The sequence below is a fragment of the Dermacentor variabilis genome, chromosome 4, assembly GCF_050947875.1.
Source record: "Dermacentor variabilis isolate Ectoservices chromosome 4, ASM5094787v1, whole genome shotgun sequence".
Lineage (NCBI taxonomy): Eukaryota > Metazoa > Arthropoda > Arachnida > Ixodida > Ixodidae > Dermacentor > Dermacentor variabilis.
Window position 1 is genome coordinate 118,892,064 of NC_134571.1, and position 23,846 is coordinate 118,915,909.

The following is a 23,846-nucleotide window of genomic DNA, read 5'->3' on the forward strand; positions in this document are numbered from 1 at the left end:
GTTCTCCCACAGGATTTCTCCTTCAAAGATCCTCTTACCACCTATCACGAAATTACGCCGCACTACAGATAAAGTAGAAGGAAATTCCCTCCCCTCAGCCCGAAACTGAATAGGGCTCAGGCCATGACTTTCGGGCTCTTACAGACAAGATCGTACCTCACCCCTAGAGTGCTTAGTCGGATAGATCCAAACTTCCCGCAGTCGTGCTCCATATGCGGTCACGAGTGTTGCTCCTTCGACTACATGCTCTGGATGTGCTCGTACAGCGCTAGCTCCGAACTTCAATACAAGTCCAAGTGAATAGCTTGGAATTCGCACAACTATACGCCGTCCAGAGCACCGGCGACGTCGCGGAGAGTCACCACCTTCCGGTCCCGTCGTAGGCGGAGCCACCAACTTGATTGGGGATCATACAGGTTTCTCAGGACACTTAAATAAAGTTCTTTTCTCAATGAAAAATATCCCACTAAATTCGTAAAGTACGACTTACACACAACCTACAGAACCAATAGCATTGTATGGTAACTCGAATATACACGAGAACATAATTATGTTGGATGGAAACTAAAACACAAACCCCTTTTCCAGCTGCCACATTTCTGGATGAACACACTGATAAAAAGCCCAGTGAACTAGAGGCTAACAGCTTCGCTGTAGAACAATAATCAACCTTACGGTAGACTCTTTCGGACGCAGTTGACTTGTCCGACCCATTTGACAAAACCGTTAAGCAACCCTTGAGACACCAGGTATGACTCCCCACCCCCCCCCGCCCGCCGTTCTTACACTTCATTCTCATTAGACAGGTTTAGCATAGCGTACGCTAAAAAATAGCGGGTCGCCACTGCGCATGCGCTGAACGCAAACCGATATAGCGGGTGTAGCGGGGCCTTAGCGTTTTTGCGTGGTTTGCAGAGCTTGCATAAAACATGGCGGCGGTCCCAGCTGCCCGCTTCGAATTGAATTTGGCGTTGCTTTTGTAAAATACACTTCGTTCGTAGCAAACGATTGTGTAAACGACTTTTGCTTAGTCTCAGGCCGCTTCGACGACAAGTATTATGGATAACCCCGCGGTGTTTTTGAGTTCGCGTCTCGTTTCGAACGAGCCGAAGCCTAACGAAAGAAACATTCAAGATGTCACCGCCACCTATCGCTACAGACGGCAAATAGCCACAACAACGGCATATGGCCTCGGAGATCTGAGGATATCGCCGGCCAACTAAAGTTGCAGCAAACGTGCGCTGCTTATGGTGGATCCACACGACGGACGAAATCCCTCTTTTTCGCGACGAACGGCTCATCACGTGACTACGCGTCACGGATTTGTGCCGTCCGCGCGTCGTCCGCGACCCCCACGGATGGAAAATTCCGAGCTATTTTTCGCATCCGGATTTTGGGGGTCGAATGCTGCGGATTTAGCCGGGAATGCTCTACAGTCTGGCAACAAGCGCGGCTTTGGGATCTTTCTGAAACAGCTTCATCGATGCTGACACCATTCGTGTCTGTTCGCGCGTGCGCGACTCGCACAAGAGCGAGTGAAATGAACCTGAGTGACGAGGCAACTTTGTTCTTAGATCTCGTGGAGCAGTTCCCCGCGTTGTGGGACATGACTCACCGATTACGCGGATACGAGAGCGTAACAAGACCTCTTTCGAAAAAAACAAGCACTAGTCATCATCCAATTCGGACAAAACAACAGCCATTGCGGCCAACCGTCGTTTCCTTTCGATCTCCATTTTAATTCAGAGTGAGAAACACGTATGACAAAGTCTTTGTTACACTGATGGCGTCATCTACAGTGAGTAGAAAGAAGCAATCATATTAGATTACGGCCATTGAGATCCGCCGGGGCCGCCGCAGCATCTTCGAGGCCATGTTCAGCCAATACAGCCACTCTAAGCCTACACGCCCAGAATCTGAGTATCTCTTTCGGAAACGGTGCCCACTCATCACGAATGCATTGCTGTCGAAGCTTCTGGACACAAATTTAAACCAAATACAAGACTCAGTTTGAAAGTTACGGGCCACACAGTGGACGACGACGACTTGACAAGTTCGAGGCGGATGGCAGTCGCTTCGGGCGGTGCCGCCATCTTTATTTTTCCGGCGCGGTCGTCTGCCGAGTCCGTCCGTCATCTGGATGCGCTTCGCAGCCGGACGGGCGGCGGAATAAGCGTTCGCGGCACAGATTTGCGCGGAGCCGTCCGTCGTGTGGATACACCATTAGCCTACGCTACACTATAGCGTATAGCGTACGGTATAAGTTGCGTACGCTAAACTAAAGCTGTCTTTTATCTTCTCTACATCTTGAAAACGCAAGCGCGGTCAGTACTGTTACGGCGAGAGTGTTGTCGACGGGCTCAAGTAACTTCCCAATTTTTTTAAATCTAGAAAGAGAGAGAGAGAGAGAGAAGGGAAGACGGGAAGGCAGGGAGGTTAAACAGACTGAGTCCAGTTTGCTACCCTACACGTGGGGAGGGAAATGGGGAGTGAAAGAGAGAGAGAGAGAGAACTTAGGTGTAGGATGTCTATAGTCGGGCACTCAAGTCTGTTGCCATCAGGTAGCGAAAAAGCGCTCGAACTGCTTTCTGGGATAATGAACTCTGAGGCCAGGCTCCTAAGATCTTCGCTTCTGTAAATGGCCTGTCATCCAGTCTATTTGGGCACACTGGATAGTGTCACGTTGATTATCGAAGCGAGAACAGTGGCACAGAAGGTGACTGGTGGTCTCTTCACACTTGCACTTAGCGCACATTGGTGAATCCGCCATTCCAATACGATAGCTGTAGGAGTTGGTGAATGCTACTCCTACCCACAGCCGACACAGCAGTGTTGCGTCACGTCGTGGAAGGTTCGCTGGTAATTTAAGTTTCAGTGATGATCCAGAGTCGACGGTGCAAGAGAGCTTCGCAGTCTCACTCGTACCATCCAGTTAAGTTACTGGTATACACCACAGAACTCTAAGTGTCGTTTATACAGCCTCGACCCATCACTGAAACTTTTAAATCTAACATTCTGTATCGCCTATTGTCTTTTTCTTACGCAGCTGTCCTGCAGCTGTACAACAAATCCAGAAACAAAGCCTTTGCAATGGCATTTCTCGAATACAATGTGTTTTTCCGTTATTCGTTTATTCGCGCATTCACTGTGATGTTCTGTAGTTCCATATACGCCTGCAACATGCAGCTTCGCTAAATGTTGGAAAGTACTCACCTGTAAAGTAGTGTCAAATTAAGACAATTTCAGAAAAGAAATATTCTTGAAACGCAGGCGCAAGCACAATCAGCGCACAAAACAGTAGATTATCTGTGCTTGATAGAAGTGTCGGTGCATTTATATACAGAAGCAATGTGTTTTGAAACAAGAACCGTATGACGTCACGACCACCAAGGAGCTTGGGAAGAAACCAACAAACAAAGAAAAGATACTTGTTTGCGTGTTTTCCAGAAAATGTATTCTGAGCACGTATCCATCTTGGTGTTAGTGCGGGGCACAGATAGTAATTCTTTCCTAATGTAAATGTCATAACAGCGTTGTTTTCATTATGTGCTGCAGATGGCTTCATCCACACACCGAGAATAATGGATTATGTTTCAGACTATCTGGTTCGTAGTTATATATATTGTAAGTTATTACACGTGTCATACGAAAGTGTTTTATGTTGCAGACTTTGGTAAGGTGACAAGCCGGCCAGAATATATCACTATTGAGTGGGCTGTTGCTTTGAAGCCGACTGCAACAAAAATTCAACTTGGCTAATAAGTTATAAATGAGTTGAACACACGACAGCACCAATCCTGGCAAAGCCTCCGAGCTGATAACTCCGTAGTCTTTATTGCGATAGAAATTATATAGACACTCTAAGCGCATTTCTGCCGTCAGAGTCGGCGTTGCCGCGCGGCCTACGTTGCACGTGCGAGTGAAAGCCTGAGAGGGTGATCTGGCAAACGCGGCTAAATCAGAGAACACCTATATAAAGTTGGAGTAGGGAAAATGTACCTCCAACAGTGCAACGCAAATAAAAGTAGTGGTTTCGTTGTGAACTAAAGTATGCGGCCGAGGGATGTCGCTGGCGAAACCAAAACTAATACCATCATATCATTACGTAGCGGCTGGTGGGGTCGCTACGTAATGGCCGCTACGGTAGCGGCTGGTGGGGCTCCTCGCGCTGCTCGCTCGCTTGTTTTGGGCGATTTGTTAGCACATTCGGGGCGGTATTCAGTGTACGGTGCTCTAGCATGACTACAGATGTCTTTGTTAAGTCGTCAGGTGACCGAGGGGCCTCATTTAGCCAAAAAAAAAAAGAAAAGCCTTCAAACAAGTAAGCTTACATGTTTTATTGCCAAGGGTGTCAATGTTGTCAGTCAGTGAGTCCTTCAGTGTGCATTTGTTTCAATTGTGTTCTTGTATGGGCTAGGCTTAGTGAAGCCTTCATTAAGGAACGTTTTTTTTGTCAGATACTAGGTAATCAACACAGTAACTTTATTATGTGTCGAATGCAATTAATCTAACTGTTTCAACGGAAGTACATTTGCACTAATGTGCAGTTAATTTATCGCAATGTATCATTTATGCAAAAACAGCCAAAACTATTTCTTATTTATGCTGTACTCCCTGCTCGGAGTTCTATCAACCTGGCATAATTCCAAGAGCCTTGTTTGAATTGACTGAAGAGCCATAAACTTGAAATTATTGTTATTTTTCACGTGAAAGAAATCACTAAAGGAATATGATTTTATCCGCCTCACATGCGAATAAATTCATACTTGAAAATTTGAAGCAGCGCTTTGTTACTCGCCCGTGCACACACCCAAGGCTGCAAGGTTAATCCGCTTGGGCCGTTAAGCACGAGGTCGTGGGATGGAATTCCAGCCACGGCGGCTGCATCTCGATGGGGGCGAAATGCGAAAGCACCCCTGTACTTAGATTTAGGTGCAGGTCATAGAACTCCTGGGGGTCAAAATTTCCGGAGGCCCCCCTCGACGACATGCTTCGTAATCAGATCATGGTCTTGCCATGTGAAACCACATTCTTTAATTTTTAAGATTATACCGTTTTCCTGGGTAGTTTCCGAAAATACTGTGCTCGGTTGCAGCGACAAATTTTCGTGCTAGATAGCACCTTTTTCTTTTTTCAAGCAACACCTTAGTCGTCCAGGCAGCCGTTATGCCAGTGAAACGCCCCAGCTGGTAAAATTCACCATCTTTAACCCCTTTCGCTTAGTGGCGGCTATATCGTACGTTGGACACTAAAGCTGGCTGAGATATTTCTTTTTTACCTATTTAAAAGAAACGTGCCTGATGCTCCTCAAAGGAAACGACCACCGCGTTTACAAATGTTACAGTCGTACAATTTCAATCGATTAACAGCACTCACTTCAATCAATATCAGTGGGCTGCTGTTTATCGCACGTCAGTGAGGTCTCAAACCTTTATGCAAGTAATAAGCACAGACTGTAATAACAAACGTCCAATAAACACAATCGTGTGTTTATTTCCTTAAAGAATGTCATGTTTTCTAAGTTTCTTGACTATATGTACATCTATAGATAAAATATTTAGCCGCTTTGAGCGCCCCTAGACGAAAGATACAAATTAAGGTGTGCGGCTCCTCTTGCGCACTTCATGCAGCAACGCTCCTCGGTTGATATTTTGCCCTCTGTGGCGGTCGTTGGAATCTGAGAGTGTGCGGGGCCTGGCTCAATCACACGCACGAAAGGGAGGAAAGAGCGGAGGAAGCACGCTGTCTTCTGTCGCGCACGAGGCTCCAAAGGGAGGGGAGGGAGGCGGGGCCGGGCATTCTTTATCGGGCGTCGTGAGGGTCTGCGCGCGCCCGCCCGGGCTTGTGTATCCTGAAAGCCATCAGCGACGGGGACAAGTTCAGGCGTGGACATAGAGGGGGAACTGCGTTCCACTCCAGGCGGCGCGGGCGGCCGCCTGGGCCGCTGCATATCGAAAGGTCATGCGCTGTGTTTCCGTTGCTTAGTTTGCGTTCATGCGTGAGGCAGCTCGAATGTCAATCCGCTCGCTGCTGCTATCGTGCTTTCTCCCTCCAGCGTATTGACATCGACTTTCCGTGGTTAGGGAGTGACATACGTTAATGTTTGATTGTGCGTGGGTTACACCATGCATATTAGTTCTGTTAGTATCTATATGCTATTTAAGATTATGCAACGCATAAAACTACCATCCCTACTTCGTCTAGCTCTCCACTAATTTGCTATCGCAATCGACATTTCGCCTTTGACAAAACGGCAACTTTTTTGTTAGCAGCCTTTCAACAGTACCTAAGCAGACGATGCGTGTATCTGGTGTGTCGCTATGACGTAAGTCTCTGCGCATCGCGTCAAGATTTTTCAGCGCGCCGTAAGCAGCGGCAAGTGCCAAGTGTTCGGGCTGGCTCGCGTATCCACGTGCGCCGAACCGCATACACCAAGCAGTGCACGTAAATGTCTGAGTGCCTGAAACGGTGACAGGGCTTGTCTCGGCACCAAACGACCACCACGGTATCAGCGCTACGCAGTAGCTTGGCCTCCTAGATTCCGGGGGTCTTGCTTAAGAACAACTTATGATACCATGCGTCTCTTCCAGCGAGTGGTAATAACGGTGTTTTAGAGCGAGTTCGAGCGGCGAGCGTCGGCATCCGTGTAAGCGAGCGAATGAACACAGCGAAAGTTCAAAGCGAACGCGGAGCGCAGCAGCGGATGAAAGACGCAAGGAGGAAAGCGGAGGAGGAGGGTATGGCGAAAGCGTGAGAAGAAAAGCGTAGTGCGGCGGTAATGGCTACACGATGGCGCCAGAGTATCGCTCGTTATGTGGGACGCCTGTCGGCGGCGGCGGCTGTGAATCGCAGCCGCACGTCACCCATGCGATGGCTATCGCTATCTCGAGATTAGCAAGGCACTCACGCCACACTTCGCTCCGCGTGCAACGTGTCGCACGAGACAGATTGAAACAGAGATGAAACAGAGACGCAAATGAAAACGCGTATCGAGCTGCGCTCAAATTTCGCATTAGGAAATATCGTAATCCTCGGTGAATTATAAAAGCGATTACTTTCCCTTTGCTCTTTCGGCTGTTTTAGCAGAAAGTCGGTGGTAAGAAGGTCGTTGGGATATCAGAAGGTTTGGTAGGACTTGAGGGAAAAAAGTTATGCGTATGGAACACAACCGAAGCTTTCTGAACTGTTTGATTTGATTGACGATAGGTAGCGGTGATGTTGACGACGAATGTTTTTTGTATTCAACGATTAGTCCAAAATGAGAGTCGTCAATTAATTTTAAACGTTATCTTTCGTGCACCACTGCTAACTGTCTGCGTAGTACACATAAAACACAGAGGGAGAGGTGTTTGCTTGAGGCGTAAAGAGACCTGAAGGGAGAGGTTCAACCATAAAGACAAGATGCCATGGTTTCACTTCTGATGGGTGCAATGTACCAGCAAACGTCGCTATAACCGATTGAGCGGGAATCCTTATATTGACACGGGTACATGTTTGTTTCTATCGGGTGACACGTTTCACCGCCTAACAAATGTTATCGAACAGCGCAGGACGCGCCTGCATGTATCGGAAGTTTCTGGAATGTTATCCATGCTTCCTTCCGCTGTCTGTGACCGAGCCTTGTGTAATCTGATCGCATGTGTTGCCGACGCGAATAATGTAGAACTTTGTAGAAGGCACGCGGGTCCCAGCGATTACTCTGGAACATTCGACGACTGATGTATAAAAGCGGACGCGCTTGACCCGCTGATCAGATTCTCGACGATCGCCGACCGTGTTCGCCGCTATCGTTGTGCTATAAGTGTAGCCTGTTTTTGTGGGCACAGGTTCGCCCAATAAAAGTTAGTTTTGACTTTCACAGTATTGCTACTGTGTTCTTGAACCTCACGACCACGTGACAATATTATCCACAATGCAATTAAAGCGGTAAATTGCTACAACTCTGGTCATGGCTAGCTAGTCCAGAGTTTCAGATAGGGTTAGTTGAGAGTCAGTTCCGCACAGGACTCCCTTGGTACATGAAAGATGTGGTGGTATAAACGAACTCACTGGACCAGAGGCAAATGATGAGCTCTTCATTAGATCCGCTACGTAAACCTGATCTGACGACGTGCACACTATGCTACCGCGACCGCACTGCCGGACAACGGTGATATTCTGGTAGTGAGGAGTCATAGCATGACGTTGCTCATGGATTGGTTTGGGAATATTTGATTTGACTGAACCATTACCAAAGGGCATGCTGCTAATGCTGCTGCGGAGAAAGGTTTCCAACGATGATTCACCAGGTTTCAGAGAGGCCATCCAGGCGGAACAACCCTGCCCAGGAGAGTTCCTGGACATGACTGCCACCTCTGATGTATCCCTGCAAATAACAGATTGAAGCCTAAATTGGAAAGGAACGATATGGGGACCCTAGATTAACTAAGTACTACCCGATACTTAACCAATCCCGCGCAGAGAAAGGCCAAAAGAACAGACACGGGCAGCCAAGCAGGCTGCCCGTGCGCTTGAGGCCTTCGTTGTCGTCGTCTTCCGCTACTGGCTCCGATGCCTCTCACCATGCGAGCGTTCTGATACTGCCCCTCCCTCGGCAAAGGCGCTGACGGCACTGCCCACTGCCAGTCGGTGCGGTGATTTCGGTCTCAAATACTTCGCCTTAATACATCGCGAAATGAAAATACGTGCAAAGCTGCGCTCAATTTTCGCATTAGGGAATATCGTAATCGCTGGGCACTTTCATTCGTGTTTTTTGTTTCTACACGACTGAACCTATCTGAATTCCTCTTTTGATTTCAACAGTAGATGTTCTTTTTTTCTATGTTCCATAGCCAGGCCTGAGAGGGAGGTCTGGTACGAAAAAGAGCGAAGCAACCCAGCACAAAGCGAGGCTTCAGAGACGCCATTTCTGGGTGCAAAGAAGAATGAAAAATGTGCCTTTTCGCTGTATGTGTTAAAATACGTTTTATATTAAAATTATTCATTTCAACGCTATACTGAAGACCTTGCTCATGGCTGCGGAAGGTGGCGGGGGGGGGGGTGTAATTGAGAAGTGGTTCTTGTGGGGAAGGAGAAAAGGCTGGCGCTATTTTCTGCAACCCCTTTCATCCTTTCCCTTTCACCCCTTTCATCCTGTTTCATCCCTTTTATCCTTTCATCCTGTTTGGACAGAAGTTGAGCAGTGGTTAAATGGAAGGAGGGGAGGGGGCAAATTGATTTATTTTATTTCATTTATTGACGCATCCGTCATCCTCCGTAGTACCTAGGCCAATACACATTACAAGCAGGAGTTCTCAACAAAACGTTCCCAGATTTATATGAGTTTACCGGGTTTTATGTGCAAACCATGGTATCATTATCAAGTACTCCGTAATAGGGGACTCCGGATTAATTGCGACCACGTGGGATTCTGTTTTCCCCACATTTTTCTTTCAGGAGTTTTTGGTCATGCAACGCAAGAAAGAAGCTTTCTTGAGCACTGCACAACGCGATGTTCGCATTCCCCTTCCAGTCGCCATCACGTTATATGCGACCTACTGTAGCAATGGCGGACCTTTCCGGGCCTGTTATAAAATGCGAATCGTAAAGAATGACGATATCATAATGTGCATGTTATGAGAACCAGCACTTACACGAGATATGACATCGATATGTTGGCAAGAAGCTGCGTCAGCACACCATCTGGAATTTTTCACTAATACGTTGATCATTCCGAGAAACATCTGCATTTAACACGTACGCGCATTTATAAAATGTTCTTCACCTTCTATGCCCTTGTTTGCGACGGTCGCACTCACAAACGTCATTTTGTCTTGTTATTCATATGGTTTCACCATATGGACTAAGATCTTTGCGTCGGTTTCTTAATAATAGCAAGTGTTCGATAGTGTTGGTGTTTCTTGCTAGTGCTTCTCCTAGACACTATTCTTTCGTTAGTTTCGCAAGCCGTCTTCATTTGAAATTGCGTGTAGTAGGCGTTCCTGTCATTCCGAAAGAAAAAAAACCTTATGCAGCTGATATGCGGCCCATGTATTCAGTATTTTGGGCCTGTCGTATGCGCTGTTAATGGTACCATTCATGAGCCGACTCGTACCTTTTCCTGCACTAACAGTAGTTTATTTTTTACAATGAAGCTGTTTATGCGGATCCTGTGTCGTCGTTGTAGGACTTCGCTAAAAAGGGATGACATGACCTAGCGTGAGAAGAAAAGAAGATCTCAACCGCAGGAATTAGAGTGGCCCCTTTTTCCCTGTGAGAATGCTGTCTTACACGCGAATCTGATACAGTTGTCACACGGGGCGTTTTGGGCGATCGAGCCTGATCGGCATCGACTTTATCGACAATTGATTCCACCCTGCCGTGAAAAAAACCAATGTTATGCTGGTGGTTTGGTGACAATGAACAGTGCCCAATGATTGAGACGCGATACTAGGAGCCCGTGGCTGCCGGCACTGACGGTGACGCCACCATGTGATGGCAAAATGCCACGTCATTCGTCATACCGTTCCAACCAACTTTAATAACGATTGCAGCGCCCGCATCTCCAGTGGTGGGCTTTGCACATAATGTACGGAGCTTTGGTAGCTCTTGATTAGCGGTTGCGCACATTCCATTCCAGCTACAACAATCGGAAGGCCACGAGAAGTGCGTACTCCTGAGGAAGAAGCGGCCTACCGCGAGCGTCAGCGTGACTCGGCTCGTGGACAGACTTGTCATCATAGCGCCTACCTCAAGCGCAAAAAGGAATAAAAAAAAAGAGAGAGAACCGCGAAAATAAAAATAAAAAATTAGAGCAGTTCCAATGCATGGTGACCACGCGAAGCACGCAAAAGCGAAAATGCGATGAAATTATGGTGAAATAAAAGATTTTCAATATTAAGTGCTCGAGAAGTTTGCCTTTCACGGTGTAACACTCGGTATAACTAAAGCAGCTTCGCTATATTAGTTACATTTTCTCACACTGGAAGGGGTGATTTGATTACAGGAAAACTGACACGAAGTTCTCTGGGCTCTAGTTTTCGCGACTAATCCGTAGCTATTGATTCAGTAATAATGCTAAAGAAGCTGGTTTGCTCTGGCGCGATTATTGTTAAGTTATACTGTCGCGTGTACTTTATCTTTCACCGGTGCCTGCTTTTCATCGGCTAAGAAATGTTCAGCATTACAGTTCGCTGCAGGACGCGCCTGCTTGCATCGGAAAGTTTCACGAATTTTAACAATGTTTCTATCCATTGTCTGATGTCAACAAACCTTGCGTAATCTGATTGTATGAGCGACACAAATTGTGTAGTACTTTCTGGTAGGTATGCGGGCACTCGCGATTGCTCTGGAACCTTCGATAACTCATGTATGACAGCCGACGTGCTTGACCCGCAGATCAGATTTTTGACGATCGCCGATTCCGTTCGCCGCTGTCATTATTTACGCGTAGCATTTATTTAGGGCACAGGCTGGTCAAATGAAACGCCACTTTTGTCGCCCACAGTTTTGCTGCTTTGTTGACCGTCTCTACTACCTGACAAAATGCTCCTACCTCACTACCAGTCGACGTTTCCATTTCGAAGAGCGCTTCGGGACACAAGATGCATGCTTGTCAACAGCGATAGTCACGAGAGCACGCAGACCTGTGACACAATCTAGAGACCCGCCTACCATGCCTTATGCACTCCTGTTGGGTGCATTGCTGGCATTGTCGTGTGCGTTGCGTCTGGAAACTCCTGTATTGTTGACACCATTGTAATGCTTCACTGGACAGAAGTGCACTATGCAGTATGTTCCCTGCCTCACAGAGTTCTAAGGCGGGGACCGCGTTTTTTGGGAGAAACTCACATGCACACTAGTAAAGCTTCGTGTACTATCGTTTCTTCGATATTTGTCGCACTTATTGTTATTATTATTATTATTATTATTATTATTATTATTATTATTATTATTATTATTATTATTATTATTATTATTATTATTATTATTATTATTATTATTATTATTATTATTATTATTATTATTGTAATGAAGAAGAATGCGTGGACGTGGGCTGGAGGATTGCCAAGAGCACGGCATGCCGCAGATGCTCGAGCTTAGAGGCTGTGTTCGGTGAAGCGCTCTACCCATCATCGGTCCGTCCTGTAATAAACCTCCAGTATAATTGGTGGACGTGCTTGGTCCCTTTCACCTCAAACGTCCTGGACCTCCGCACTCAGACGCTAGTTTCCGCCATGCCAAACGCCGACCAGCAGACGGTCCCGTCACCGCCAGTTCTCTGCGCTGGCGCTATTCGCCAGCGGGATCATACCATCTTCAGCGGGAAGGACGACAACGGCGTTGAACATTGGCTTGCGTCCTACGAGCGGGTGAGCGCTCATAACAAAAGGGATGACTCGACCAAGCTGACCAACGCTGTCTCCTATCTATCGGGCGAACCATGAGGCGGATTTTTGAACGTTGTCTACGTTCAAGGCGGCTTTTGCAGGGGTATTTAAGCATTCCGGCGTCCGCAAACTCTGAAGCGAGCGGAGTTTGCGCACCCGCGACCCCGACACGGGTGAAACATTCACCAGTTACAAAGAGGATGTTGTCGATCTATGTAAACACGTCAATGCCACCATGTCGGTAGTGGACCGGATTAAGCACATCATGAAAGGAATTGCTGATGATGCTTTCCAAATGCTACTGGCCATGAACACGAACACTGTTGCCGACGTTGTCACTCTCTGTCAGAGCTACGACGAGCTATACAAACAGCGAGCTTTGACAAGGCCTCCTCCTACTACCGATGCGTCGATCTCCAGCCTGGCCGTTGGTTCCCACCAGGCGTCGCTCATCATGCAGATCAAGGCCTTTGTCCGCGAAGAAGTCGCACGACAGCTGTCCCAGGTACCCTTCACCCAGGGGCATGCTAATCTTTTGCCATTTGCTTTCCGTAGCGTCATTCAAGGGGAAGTTGCTGACACACTACCAGTTCACCCCCTCCCCCCCCAGCAGCCGCTTGCAGCCGGTCCGCTAACTTATGCTGCAGTAGCTGCCAGGCCACGCCAACGGCCGATACGATCCTTTCAGCAGCCCGTGCACTGCTTTTCTCCTCCCACCTCCTTGGCCGGCCCTCCTGTTGCCAACCCGTGGCGCACGCACAACAATCGGCCTACATGCTTTGCATGTAGGTATCCCGGGCACATCGCAAAGTTCTGCTGCCGGGTACAAACAATCGACAATGATCTCCGGGCGCCTCGTTCTCCGATCGCCTCCAATGCAAACTACACGCCATTCGACCCACGGCAATCTCGTACTCTGACTGATCGTCCTCTCTTCGACCATCGCCGCTCGCCATCCCTACGTCGCCGGTTGCTTTCACCGATGCGTCGGCGGCCCGTCTCTAACAACGAGGAAAACTAGACGACGCAGTTCCAGAGGCAATAACTACGCAAGTCTCGAAATGCCGAAGTCCTCGTTCCTTACCTGCTAATGTTATTGACGCGTTAACACATTGCTTCTTCTACCGATGCCTTGGTCACGTCGATACCATCGATTCTATGCAGATTGTATCCGTCCCCAACGAGGCGTCACCTACGGCCGTTCTTTACCTGAGCGTCCTCTCTGCTCCTGATCCGACATGTACGGATGTTTTCAGCCCATTCATCGCGGAAGATCTGGCACCCTCACAACGATACCAGCTTCTGACCATTCTGCAGCACTTCCGAACATCTTTCGACATCGCACAAGCATTCTGGGGTCGCACATCAACAGTAGAGCGCCATATCGACGCAGGCTCCCACTCACCGCTGCGCCAACGTCCGTATCGCGTATCCGCTGGGGAACACCGCGTCATTGCCGGCCAGGTCAATGACATGCTCAGTCGAGGCATGATTAAACTTTCACAGAGCCCATGGGATTCTCCTGTGGTTCTTGTCACAAAGAAATACGGTATTATGTTCTTCTGTGTAGATTTTCGGCGCTCAAACAAGACACGTTGAAAGATGTTTACCCATGCCACTCATTGCTGATGCTCTGGACTGCGTACAAAGAGCCGAGTTCTCTTCATTGGACCTGCGGTCAGGCTATTGGCAGGTCCCTATAGCGGAGGCCGATCGCCCTAAAACTGCTTTCGTTACACCCGATGGCCTATATGAGTTCACCGTCATGCCTTTCGGACTTTGCAATGCGTCTGCTATATTCGAAATGATGATGAATAACGTTTTGCGTGGCGTCAAATGGAAGATGTGTCTGTGTTGCCTTGACTACATCGTGGTGTTCGCCCCTATTTTCGCTACACACCTGCGCCACCTTCTGCACATGCTGAGTTCCTTAACCAACGCCGGTCTGCAAGCTAATCTCAAGAAATGTCGCTTTTCAGCACGCCAGTTGACCATCCTCGGCCACGTTGTGTCCAAGGATGGCATTCTTCCGGATCCCGAGAAATTTCGGGCCATCTCAGCGTTTCCTAAGCCCCTTACTGTGCAATAACTTCGCTGTTTCATCGGCTTATGCTCTTATTTCCGGCGCTTCATACGAAATTTTGCATCGATACTATCACCCCTCACGCAACTGCTTCGTGGCAACAAAGACCTCTCATCGCTGTCTCCTGCCTGCGACCATGCGTTCACCACCGTGTGCCGTCTTCTCACGATGCCACCTACTCTTCGCCACTTTGACCCTCAAGTTCCTATTGAAGTACATACCAACGCGAGTGGTGTAGGCCTAGGTGCTATTCTCGCACAGCGCCATCCTGGTTAGGCAGAATACGTCGTGGCTTATGCGAACCGCACGCTTACGAAGGCGGAGTGCAATTAGTGTCACAGAAAAGGAGTGCTTGGCCATCGTATGGGCGCTTGGCAAGTTTTGCCCTTATTTATATGGCCGTTTTTTTCACGTAGTGACCAACCACCATGCGCTGTGTTGGCTTTCGAATTTAAAGGACCCATCTGGGCGCCTCGCTCGCTGGGGCCTGCGAATCCGGGAGTACGACATCCACGTGGTGTATCGTTTCGGGCGGGAGCATTCCGACACTGACGCTCTTTCTCGCTCACCACTCTCGCTAGATACCACCCGTGAGTCCCCGTGTGAGCGCAGGTTTCCGTCTCTTGACTTTTGCACTATTGCTACCGAACAACACAACTACCCTTGAATTGCATGCCTTTTCGGCCTTCTCTCGAATGCCTCAACAGCTGCAAAATCTCAAACCGCTTCGGTGCCAAGTTCATAATATTGCGATCCGTGATCAGCCCCTGTACCGATGCTACTATGCACCAGAGAACGTCGTTGCCTGTCATCCCGAGAGCCGGTAGATCAGATATTTGTTCCTTTTTCGACTCGCACCGCCAGTGTGGACACGCCGGCGATGTTAAGACTTATGAGCGACTTCGGCACCGCTACTACTGGCGGGGGATGTACACCTTCGTTCGGAACTTCATCCGCCCTTGTCGGGAATGTGAGCTACGGAAATCTCCGCCGCAGCTCCCAGCCCGTGAACTCCGACCACAGCCATGCCCATCTCAACCTTTTGATCCTGTCGGTGTCGATTTATACGGTCCCCTTTGTCTACGTCCGCCAATCGGTGGATTATAGCTGTAGTCGACCATCAACACGCTATGCAGAGACTGCTGTCCTCCCAGCTGCTACACCGCAGGAAATCCCCACTTTTACACTGCTCTGTTATGTGCTTCGTCATGGAGGCCCTCGTTAACTCCTCAACGACCGAGGCCGTGCCTTCTTGTCTGAAGTCGTTGAAAAATTGCTTGCTGAATGAGCTATGGTTCATCGCACGTGCACCGCCTATCACCCGCAAACAAATGATGCCGCGGAACGCTTTAATCGCACCGTCGGGGCCTTCCAATGGCTTCCAGTGTTGCACGCCGCAAGACAAGCTTAAGAACGTCGTCAGTTGGCCCAATGTGCTTCACTTCGGACGATCAGAATCGCCAAAAATCAAAACACGATGCTCGCAGCTCGACTCCAACTTTTCTACCGGGAAGCCTGGCTTGATTGTCCGTACCTACCAACACACCAGGCCTCGCTTCAAAACTTCTTCCTAAATACGATGGACCATACCGCGTTCTGCAGCGAATTTCTGCCTTAAACTACCTCAAAGAGCCACTCACACCGCCGACCGACATGCGTCGTTGAAACCGCGAAGTCGTCCACGCCCAGCGGCTCAAGCCCTATCATGATTCTGCGGCCTCATCGTCAGACTAAGTCGCCAAGATGGCTCCCTTTTTTGATGGGGTCATTGTAACGAAGAACGCGTGGACTTGGGCAGCAAGATTGCCAACAGCATCGCGTGCCACACATGCTCAAGCTTACAGACTGTGCTCGGTGAGGCGCTCTACGCGTCATCAGTCCGTCGTGTAATACACCTTCTTTTTATTAATATTATTATTATTATTATTATTATTATTATTATTGTGATTACGACGACGACAACGACGACGATGATGATGATGTTTATTGGCGACCCTTTTGAAACAGGGTTGGGACCAACAGTCACCCAGCCTGCTTTATTTAATCTCAATTTCAGTTAAGGACCAAAGCTACGGCGCTAAGCAGACGAGGGCGAAATGAAACACACACGACATATACGGGCGCCTTACCACGTTAAGGCCTCAATACATCTGACTATCATCTCAATAAATCTAAATTTTATTTAAGCTTTTACAACACCTGTCGCCATCTAGCCTTTTTCCTGTCTGATCTCAGTCCTAACTTTCCTAATTACAGCCTTTATCACCATATTGTACCATCAGCTGCGCTTGGAATGACTCTGCTTCAACAAATCTCTTCCCTCCTCTTTTTACCCCGACACCCTAACAGACTGTAATTGATCTGGACTGTTCAACAGTAACTCTTCCGTCTTCTTTGAATGTCAACGCTTGCCGAAGATGGACATGCCCTACAGGCCTAGCTAGGTCACTCTGGAATAAACCTTCCTGCACCACGGCTACATGCGTACTTGGGAATGATACGGCAACAATAAGGGGGTCTCCGGATTAACTACGACCACATGAGGTTCTTTTTTCCCCATACTTCTGTTTGGGGACTTCTGGGCAGGGTAAACAGGAGAAAGAAGCTTTTTCGTGCACTGCGCGACATGATGTTCCCCCCTCTCCTTGTAGCCGCCATCATCTTACGACACACGGTAGCAATGGATCTTTTTGGGTATATATTATAAAGTGCGCATCATAAACAATGACGAGCCTATCATGTGCGCATCGTCAGAACCAGCGCTTACACGAAATACGTCATCGATTCGTAAGCAGCTGTCATTGTCAGCAGAGCATCCCGAAATATTTTTCAAGAATGAATTAAGCATTCATAGAAACATTTGCATTTAACACGTACGCACATTTACAAGATGTTCTTCACCTTTAGTGCCCTTGTTTTCGACGTTCGCACTCGCAAACGTCATTGAATTTTGTTATTGATATGGTTTCACCATGTAGGTTGCAATGTTTGCGTCGGTTTCTTGATAATGGCAGGTGCTCGATGGTGTTAGTGTTCCTGGTTAGCGGTTTTCCTACAGACTAATCGAAACCCGGCCACGGCGGCCGCATTTCGATGGGGGCGAAATGCGAAAACACCCGTCGTGGGTCGTGAACAGACTCGGTGTCGTAGGGCCTGCCCCACGTGCAAAAAAAAGGAAAAAGAAACAGGGGGAGAACCGCAAGACAAAAAGCACTCGTAAAGCATGGTCCCCATGCGAAGCACGCGAAAGCGAAAAGGAGGAGAAAGGATGGTGAAACAAATATTTGCGGTGTAGACTGCTTGCGGAGTTTGCCTTTCATAGGTGTAACATTCGGTGTAACTAACACAGCTTCGCTCTGTTACTTACATCTTCACAGACTGGAATGGGCAGTGATCTTTGTTAGGGGAGTACTGACATCAAGTTCTCTGGGCTCTAGTTATTGTGACGAACCAGTAACTTTTGACTCCGCTAGCAATCATGCTAAAGAAGCTTGTTCGCTCTGGCGCGATGATTGTTAAGCTATATTGACGCCTGTACTTGTCTATCTTTCACCGATGCCTGCTTTTCATCGGCTAAGAAATGTTAAGCATTACAGTTCGGTGCAGGACGCGCCGGCGTGTATCGGAAGCTTCACGAATGTTAACGATGTTTATACCACAATTGTGTGGAGTCAACGAACCTTGTCTCATCTGATTGTATGAGCGACGCGAATTGTCTAGCATTTGCTGGTAGATACGTGTGCACTAGCGATTACTCTAGAACCTTCGAGGGCTCATGTATCACCGCCGACGCGCTGGACCCGCAGATAAAATTTTCGACAATCGCCGACTGTGTTCGCCGCAGACGTTCTTTAAGTGTAACCTGTTTTTGAGGGCAACAGGTTCTCGCAATAAAACGTCAGTTTCGTCCCCCACAGTTTCGCTGCTTTCTTCACCGTCCCTACTACGTGACAATATGCTCGTACCTCATTCACAGTTGTGGTTTCGATTTCGAAGAGCACTTCGCGCCTCGTGACCCAAGATGCATGCTTCTCAACAGCGGTAATCACGCGAGCATGCACACCTGTGGCAGAATCTAGAGCGCCATCTACCATGCCTTATGCACTCCTGTTTTGGGCATTGCTGGCACGGTCGTGTGCATTGCGTGTGCGAACCCGTGTACTAATGGCACAATCTTAATGCCATGCAGTATGATACCGGCCTTAGGCACTTCTAAGGCCGGGACCCCGTTTTGCTTGAGATACTGACACATGCACGCTATTACAGCTACTACTACTATAGTTTAATTGATATTTATTATTATTATTATTATTATTATTATTATTATTATTATTATTATTATTATTATTATTATTGTTGTTGTTGTTGTTGTTGTTGTTGTTGTGATTATGATGAGGACAACGACGACGACGATTATGAAGACCAATATTAATATTATTATTATTAGTAGTAGTAGTATCGCAGTAGTAGCAATAGTAGTAGTGGGAGGAGGAGGAGTAATACTAGTAGTATTGACGACCCCTTCGAAACAGGGTTGGGAGCAAAAGTCACCTAGCCTGCTTCATTTAATCTCAATTTCAACTAAGGGCAAAAGTTGCGGCCCTAAGCAGACGAGGACGAAGTGAAACACAAACGACATATACGCAGGCCTTACTACATTAAGTTCTTACTACATTTCACTATTACCTGAATAAATCTAAATTTAAGTTAATGTTTTACAACATCTATCGCCATCTAGCCTTTTTGCTGTCTGATGTAAATCCAAAATTTCGTATTTATAATCTTTATCACCACATTGCAATGTCAGCTACGCTTGGAATGACTCCGGTTCCAGCAGTCTGGTTGCTCCTCCTTTTACACCAATACCCTAGTAGACAGTAATTCATCTGGGCTGTTGACCAGTAATTCTTCCATCTTCTTTGTATCTCAAGGCTTCTGGGAGATGGACATTCACTACAGGCCTAGCTGGGTCACTCTAGAATAAACCTTCCTGCACATCGGCTACTTGCGTACTCGTACTTGAGAATTATGAGGCACGCAGTAATGAGGGGTCTCCGGATTGATTTCGAGCACATGGGGTCCTTTTCTCCCCAGATTTCTGTTTGGGGACATTTGGGCAGGGTAAACAGTCGAAAGAAACTCTTTTGTGCACTGCACGACGCGATGTTCCCACCTCTCCTTCTGGCCGTCATCACCTTACGATGCACTTTAGCAATGGCGGATTTTTCCGGGTCTATTATAACGCGCCCACCATAAAGAATGACGCGCGCATCATATGCGTATGGTGAGAATCAGCGCTTACACGAAATATCGCACCGATTCGTAAGCAGCAACCTTCGACAGCAGAGAAACCAGAAGTATTTTTCCAGAATAGAATAATCATTCTTAGAAACATTTGCATTTAGCATGTGCGCGTATTTACAAGGTGTTCTTCTCCTTTAATGCCCTTGTTTTCAACGTTCGCAGTCGCAAACGTCATTGCATTTTGTTATTGATATGGTTTCACCGTGTCGGTTGAAATGTTTGCGTCGGTTTCTTGATAATAGCAAATGTTTGATAGTGTTAGTGTTCCTGGTTAGCACTTGATCTAGAGGCCATTTTTTTCGTCAGTTTCATAAGCCGCGTTGATTTCAAATTACGAGCTACATGCGTTCCCGCCATTCCGAATAAACATGTATAGCTGATATGCGGCCTATGTGTGTAGTCTTTTGTTCCTGTCGTATGCGCTGTTGATGTTGCTATTCATGAGCCGACTCGTACGTTTTCCTGCTCTATTAGTAGTATTATTTTTTTTTCAGAGGAGTACTGATGCAAAATTATCTGGGCTCTAGTTTTTGTGACTAAGCACTGGCTATTGACTCAGTAATCATGCTAAAGAAACTCGTTCGCTCTCGTGGGATGACTGTTAAGTTGTATGCTCGTACCTCTCTACTAGTCGCTGTTACGATTTGGAAGAGTACTTCGCGCCCTGTGACAGAAGATTCATGCTCATCAACAGCAATTATCACAAGAGCGAGCAGACCAGTGACGCACCCTTGCGACCCGCCTACCATGCCTTATGCCCTCCTGTTTAGGCATTACGTGTGCAAACTCGTGTACCTCTGGCACTGTCGTAATGCTTCGTTAGACAGAAGTGGTCTATGCAGTGTGATCCCGACGTTACAGAATTTTAGCCACGTTTGGCGCATCGGGAAACTTCTCCAAGTTTGCGGTTTTCTGGGTAACTGGAGAGGTGTTCGGCAGGAATAATGCTTGTAGAGTACTCTGGTAACATAGTTGCTAACGAGAGAGCATGCAGAACTAATACTGCAACTTAGATATTCTACCCAACTGCTGGTGTAAAGCGTCGGTTGCAGCGTAATCGTTAACTTATTGTTATTTTCAAATAGTTCGCAGTCACAGTAACATTGGCACGGCAAAATTAATTATTAGAATCCATTGCCGTTAGAGAAACATCACTAGATGTGGCCACCATTTTTGCAACTGTACTGAATGCTGGGCTTTTACTTGCTAAAATCACGATTTTATTGTGAGGCACGCCGTGCTAGGCGACTTCAGGTTACTTTCGACCACCAGGGGATCTTTAACGTTCGTCCAAAGCACGGGACACGAATGTTTTCGCATTTAGCCCGCATCGAAATGCGTCCGCCGCGACCGTGATTTGATGGGTCCGAGATTTAATCCTACGATCTCGTGCTTGGCAGCCCAACGTCATAACCGCTAAGCTACCGCGGCAGGTATTGGGCTACTGCAGGCCACGGCACCTGTCACCTGATTATCCCTAAGCGGTAAGAAGGTTGTACGTGTCCTACGTGTGCAGTCAGCGCAAGACATCCAATGCAAACAGTATGGTATGGTATGATGAACTTTATTTAATGTCCTGAAGATCAACCCTTAGGTTGACGCAGGCGGCTCCCACGTCGGGACAGTAAGGTTTAACTTTACCGCCGTATCATGGGCCTTCTGGACGGCCTGTACTTGATCGAAAAGACCTCCACTGTGTAGGACTCGCTGCCACCAGTCTCTCTCCTTGTCACAGTCTGTGAAAGTCACAGGACACTGCCAAAGCATGTGATCCAGAGTAATGATGCCATTACACTTCTCGCAATTGATTGGTATCTCTCTTTCAGGATATATCTTGTTAATAAAGTTTGGACTTGAATAAGTTCCTGTTTGCAACAATCTCAGAGTCACCGCTTGAGCTCTATTGAGCTTAGCGTGTGGCACTGGGAATTCCCTTCTGTTGATGTAATAATGCCTCGTGATTTCATTATATGTTAGTAATTGGTCCCTGTTCTCCTCCTGTATATTATTAAGGTTCTGGTCGCGTAGTGCACGGATAGCAAGTCCTCGTGCAGCTGCGTTAGCCATCTCGTTTAAATTCTTCCGAGATGGATCGACAGACCCCATGTGCGCAGGAAACCAGCGGATTTCGATCTCTTGGCTGTCCAACTCACCGATCAGCTGGGCAGCCCTTTTGGTTACAAAGCCATTGGTAAAGTGTCTAATAGCCATCTTAGAGTCACTGTAAATCTTCGTCCACTTATTATTCCTTAAAGCCAATGCTATCGCTACTTGTTCCGCGACTGTCGTGTCTTTAGTCATGATTGTAATAGCATCCCGAGTGAGACCATCTGCATCTACTACTACTGCCGTAAAGGCTTTCTTTCCTCTGACCCACGCAGCATCTACAAATGCCGCATGTTCTCTGTCGTGTTCTATCTCTTGCAGGAGAGCTTTGGCCCTTGCCTTTCGTCTTTCCAGGTTGTGCACCGGGTGCATATTTCTGGGGAAAGGAGTCGTCTTGATTACCTTTCTTATGCTATCTTTTAGTTCTACTGTGCCTTCACCTGAAATTTTGGATTCGGTTGGGCACCATCCTACCTCTTCTAGTATTGCTCTACCTGGCCTTGTTCCAGAGAGCCTCTCTCTGTGGGCAATTTGCTGAGCTTCAATTATCTCGGCTATTGTGTTGTGGAGCCCGAGTTTCATTAATTTGTTATCCGGAGTGTTAATCGGTAATCCCACTGTTGTTTTGACTAGCCTTTTAATTAATCTGTTCAACTTGTTTATCTCTGTCTGTGTCCAAGTGAGCATCCCAGCTACATATGAGAAGTGACACAAGGCGAAAGCGTGGACCAGTCTCATGGCGCTCTCCTCTCCCAGCCCTCTGTGTCTGTTAGTGATTCTCCTTAGCAGTCTTATTACCTCCACAGTCTTGCTTGTGATGTGTCGTATTGTTCTTCCATTTGCCCCGTTTGCCTCCAGGAATAACCCTAAGACTCTAATGGATTCTACTTGCTTAATAGATTCGCCTGCCTTCGTGGTCAGTACTAACCTGGGTTCTTCCTCGGGAACGTATCCCCTCGGTTTTCTACCCCTTCTTCTGTTCTTGAGTACAAGGAGTTCAGACTTATTAGCAGAGCATTTGAGTCCCATGCCTTCTAAAATAGACTCTACCTCATAAATGCTCTTCTGAAGTCTGCTTTCCGCATGTCCCATACTTCCTTCAGCGGTCCATATAGTCACATCGTCTGCATAAATGGTAAAGTGAATGCCCTCTATCCCTTTTAGTCCCTTTGCCACTTTTGACATGGCCAGGTTGAAAAGCATAGGTGACAAGGCCGACCCTTGTGGCGTCCCTCTGTCACCGAGATCCATCTTCTTTGATTTAATATCCCCGAATCTAAGGTGAGCTGAACGATTGCCAAGAAAGGTTTTGACCACTTCGTAGAGTTTTCTCCCCAATCCCAGTTCGGAAATCACTTCAAGTATTGCTCTATGCTTAATTCTGTCAAAAGCTTTTTCGACATCCAACCCCAAGAGAGCTCGAGTGTTTTTTGGTTTAGCTAATAGCAGTTGATGTTTGATTAACAACATGGCATCTTGTGTGGACAAGCCTGATCTGAAACCAATCAGATTGTACGGTAGGATGTCAGTGTCCTCCACATATTTCGTTAACCTGTTCAATATGACATGCTCCATTGTCTTCCCTAGACATGATGTTAACGAAATTGGCCTCAGATTATCCAAGTTGAGTTGCTTGCCCGGCTTTGGTATTAAGATAGTACTGGCCGTCCTCCATTCTTCTGGATATACCCCATTTTTCCATAGGTCATTAATGTATGTGGTCAGATATTTTATTGAATCGTCGTCCAAATTCTTAAGCAATCTGTTAGAGATGCCATCCGGGCCAGCTGCTGACCTACTATTCAGATCATACAGTGCCGTGCGTACCTCACTTTCGGTGAATTCCTGATCCATATATTTGCATTCTACCCCTAAGTAATCGGGATAACTCACATCCTGATCTTCTTTCCTGAGAGGCAAGTATTTAGTAGCCAATCGCTCCATTATGCTCTCTGCGCTTGCAGTCTGACTCTCCTGGTGTACCA

At 47.3% G+C, this 23,846-nt stretch overlaps 1 protein-coding gene across 1 annotated transcript in view; it reads right to left on the reverse strand.

Annotated features, from left to right (window-relative positions):
• The window catches only part of LOC142577912 (uncharacterized), a 100,781-nt gene that overhangs the window by 42,216 nt on the left and 34,719 nt on the right, over positions 1–23,846 (reverse strand). The window contains exon 2 of the mRNA XM_075687348.1: positions 8,232–8,365. Within this exon, the coding sequence (XP_075543463.1) occupies positions 8,232–8,343 (112 nt within the window). The 5' untranslated portion in view covers positions 8,344–8,365. The remainder of the gene's footprint in view (positions 1–8,231; positions 8,366–23,846) is intronic.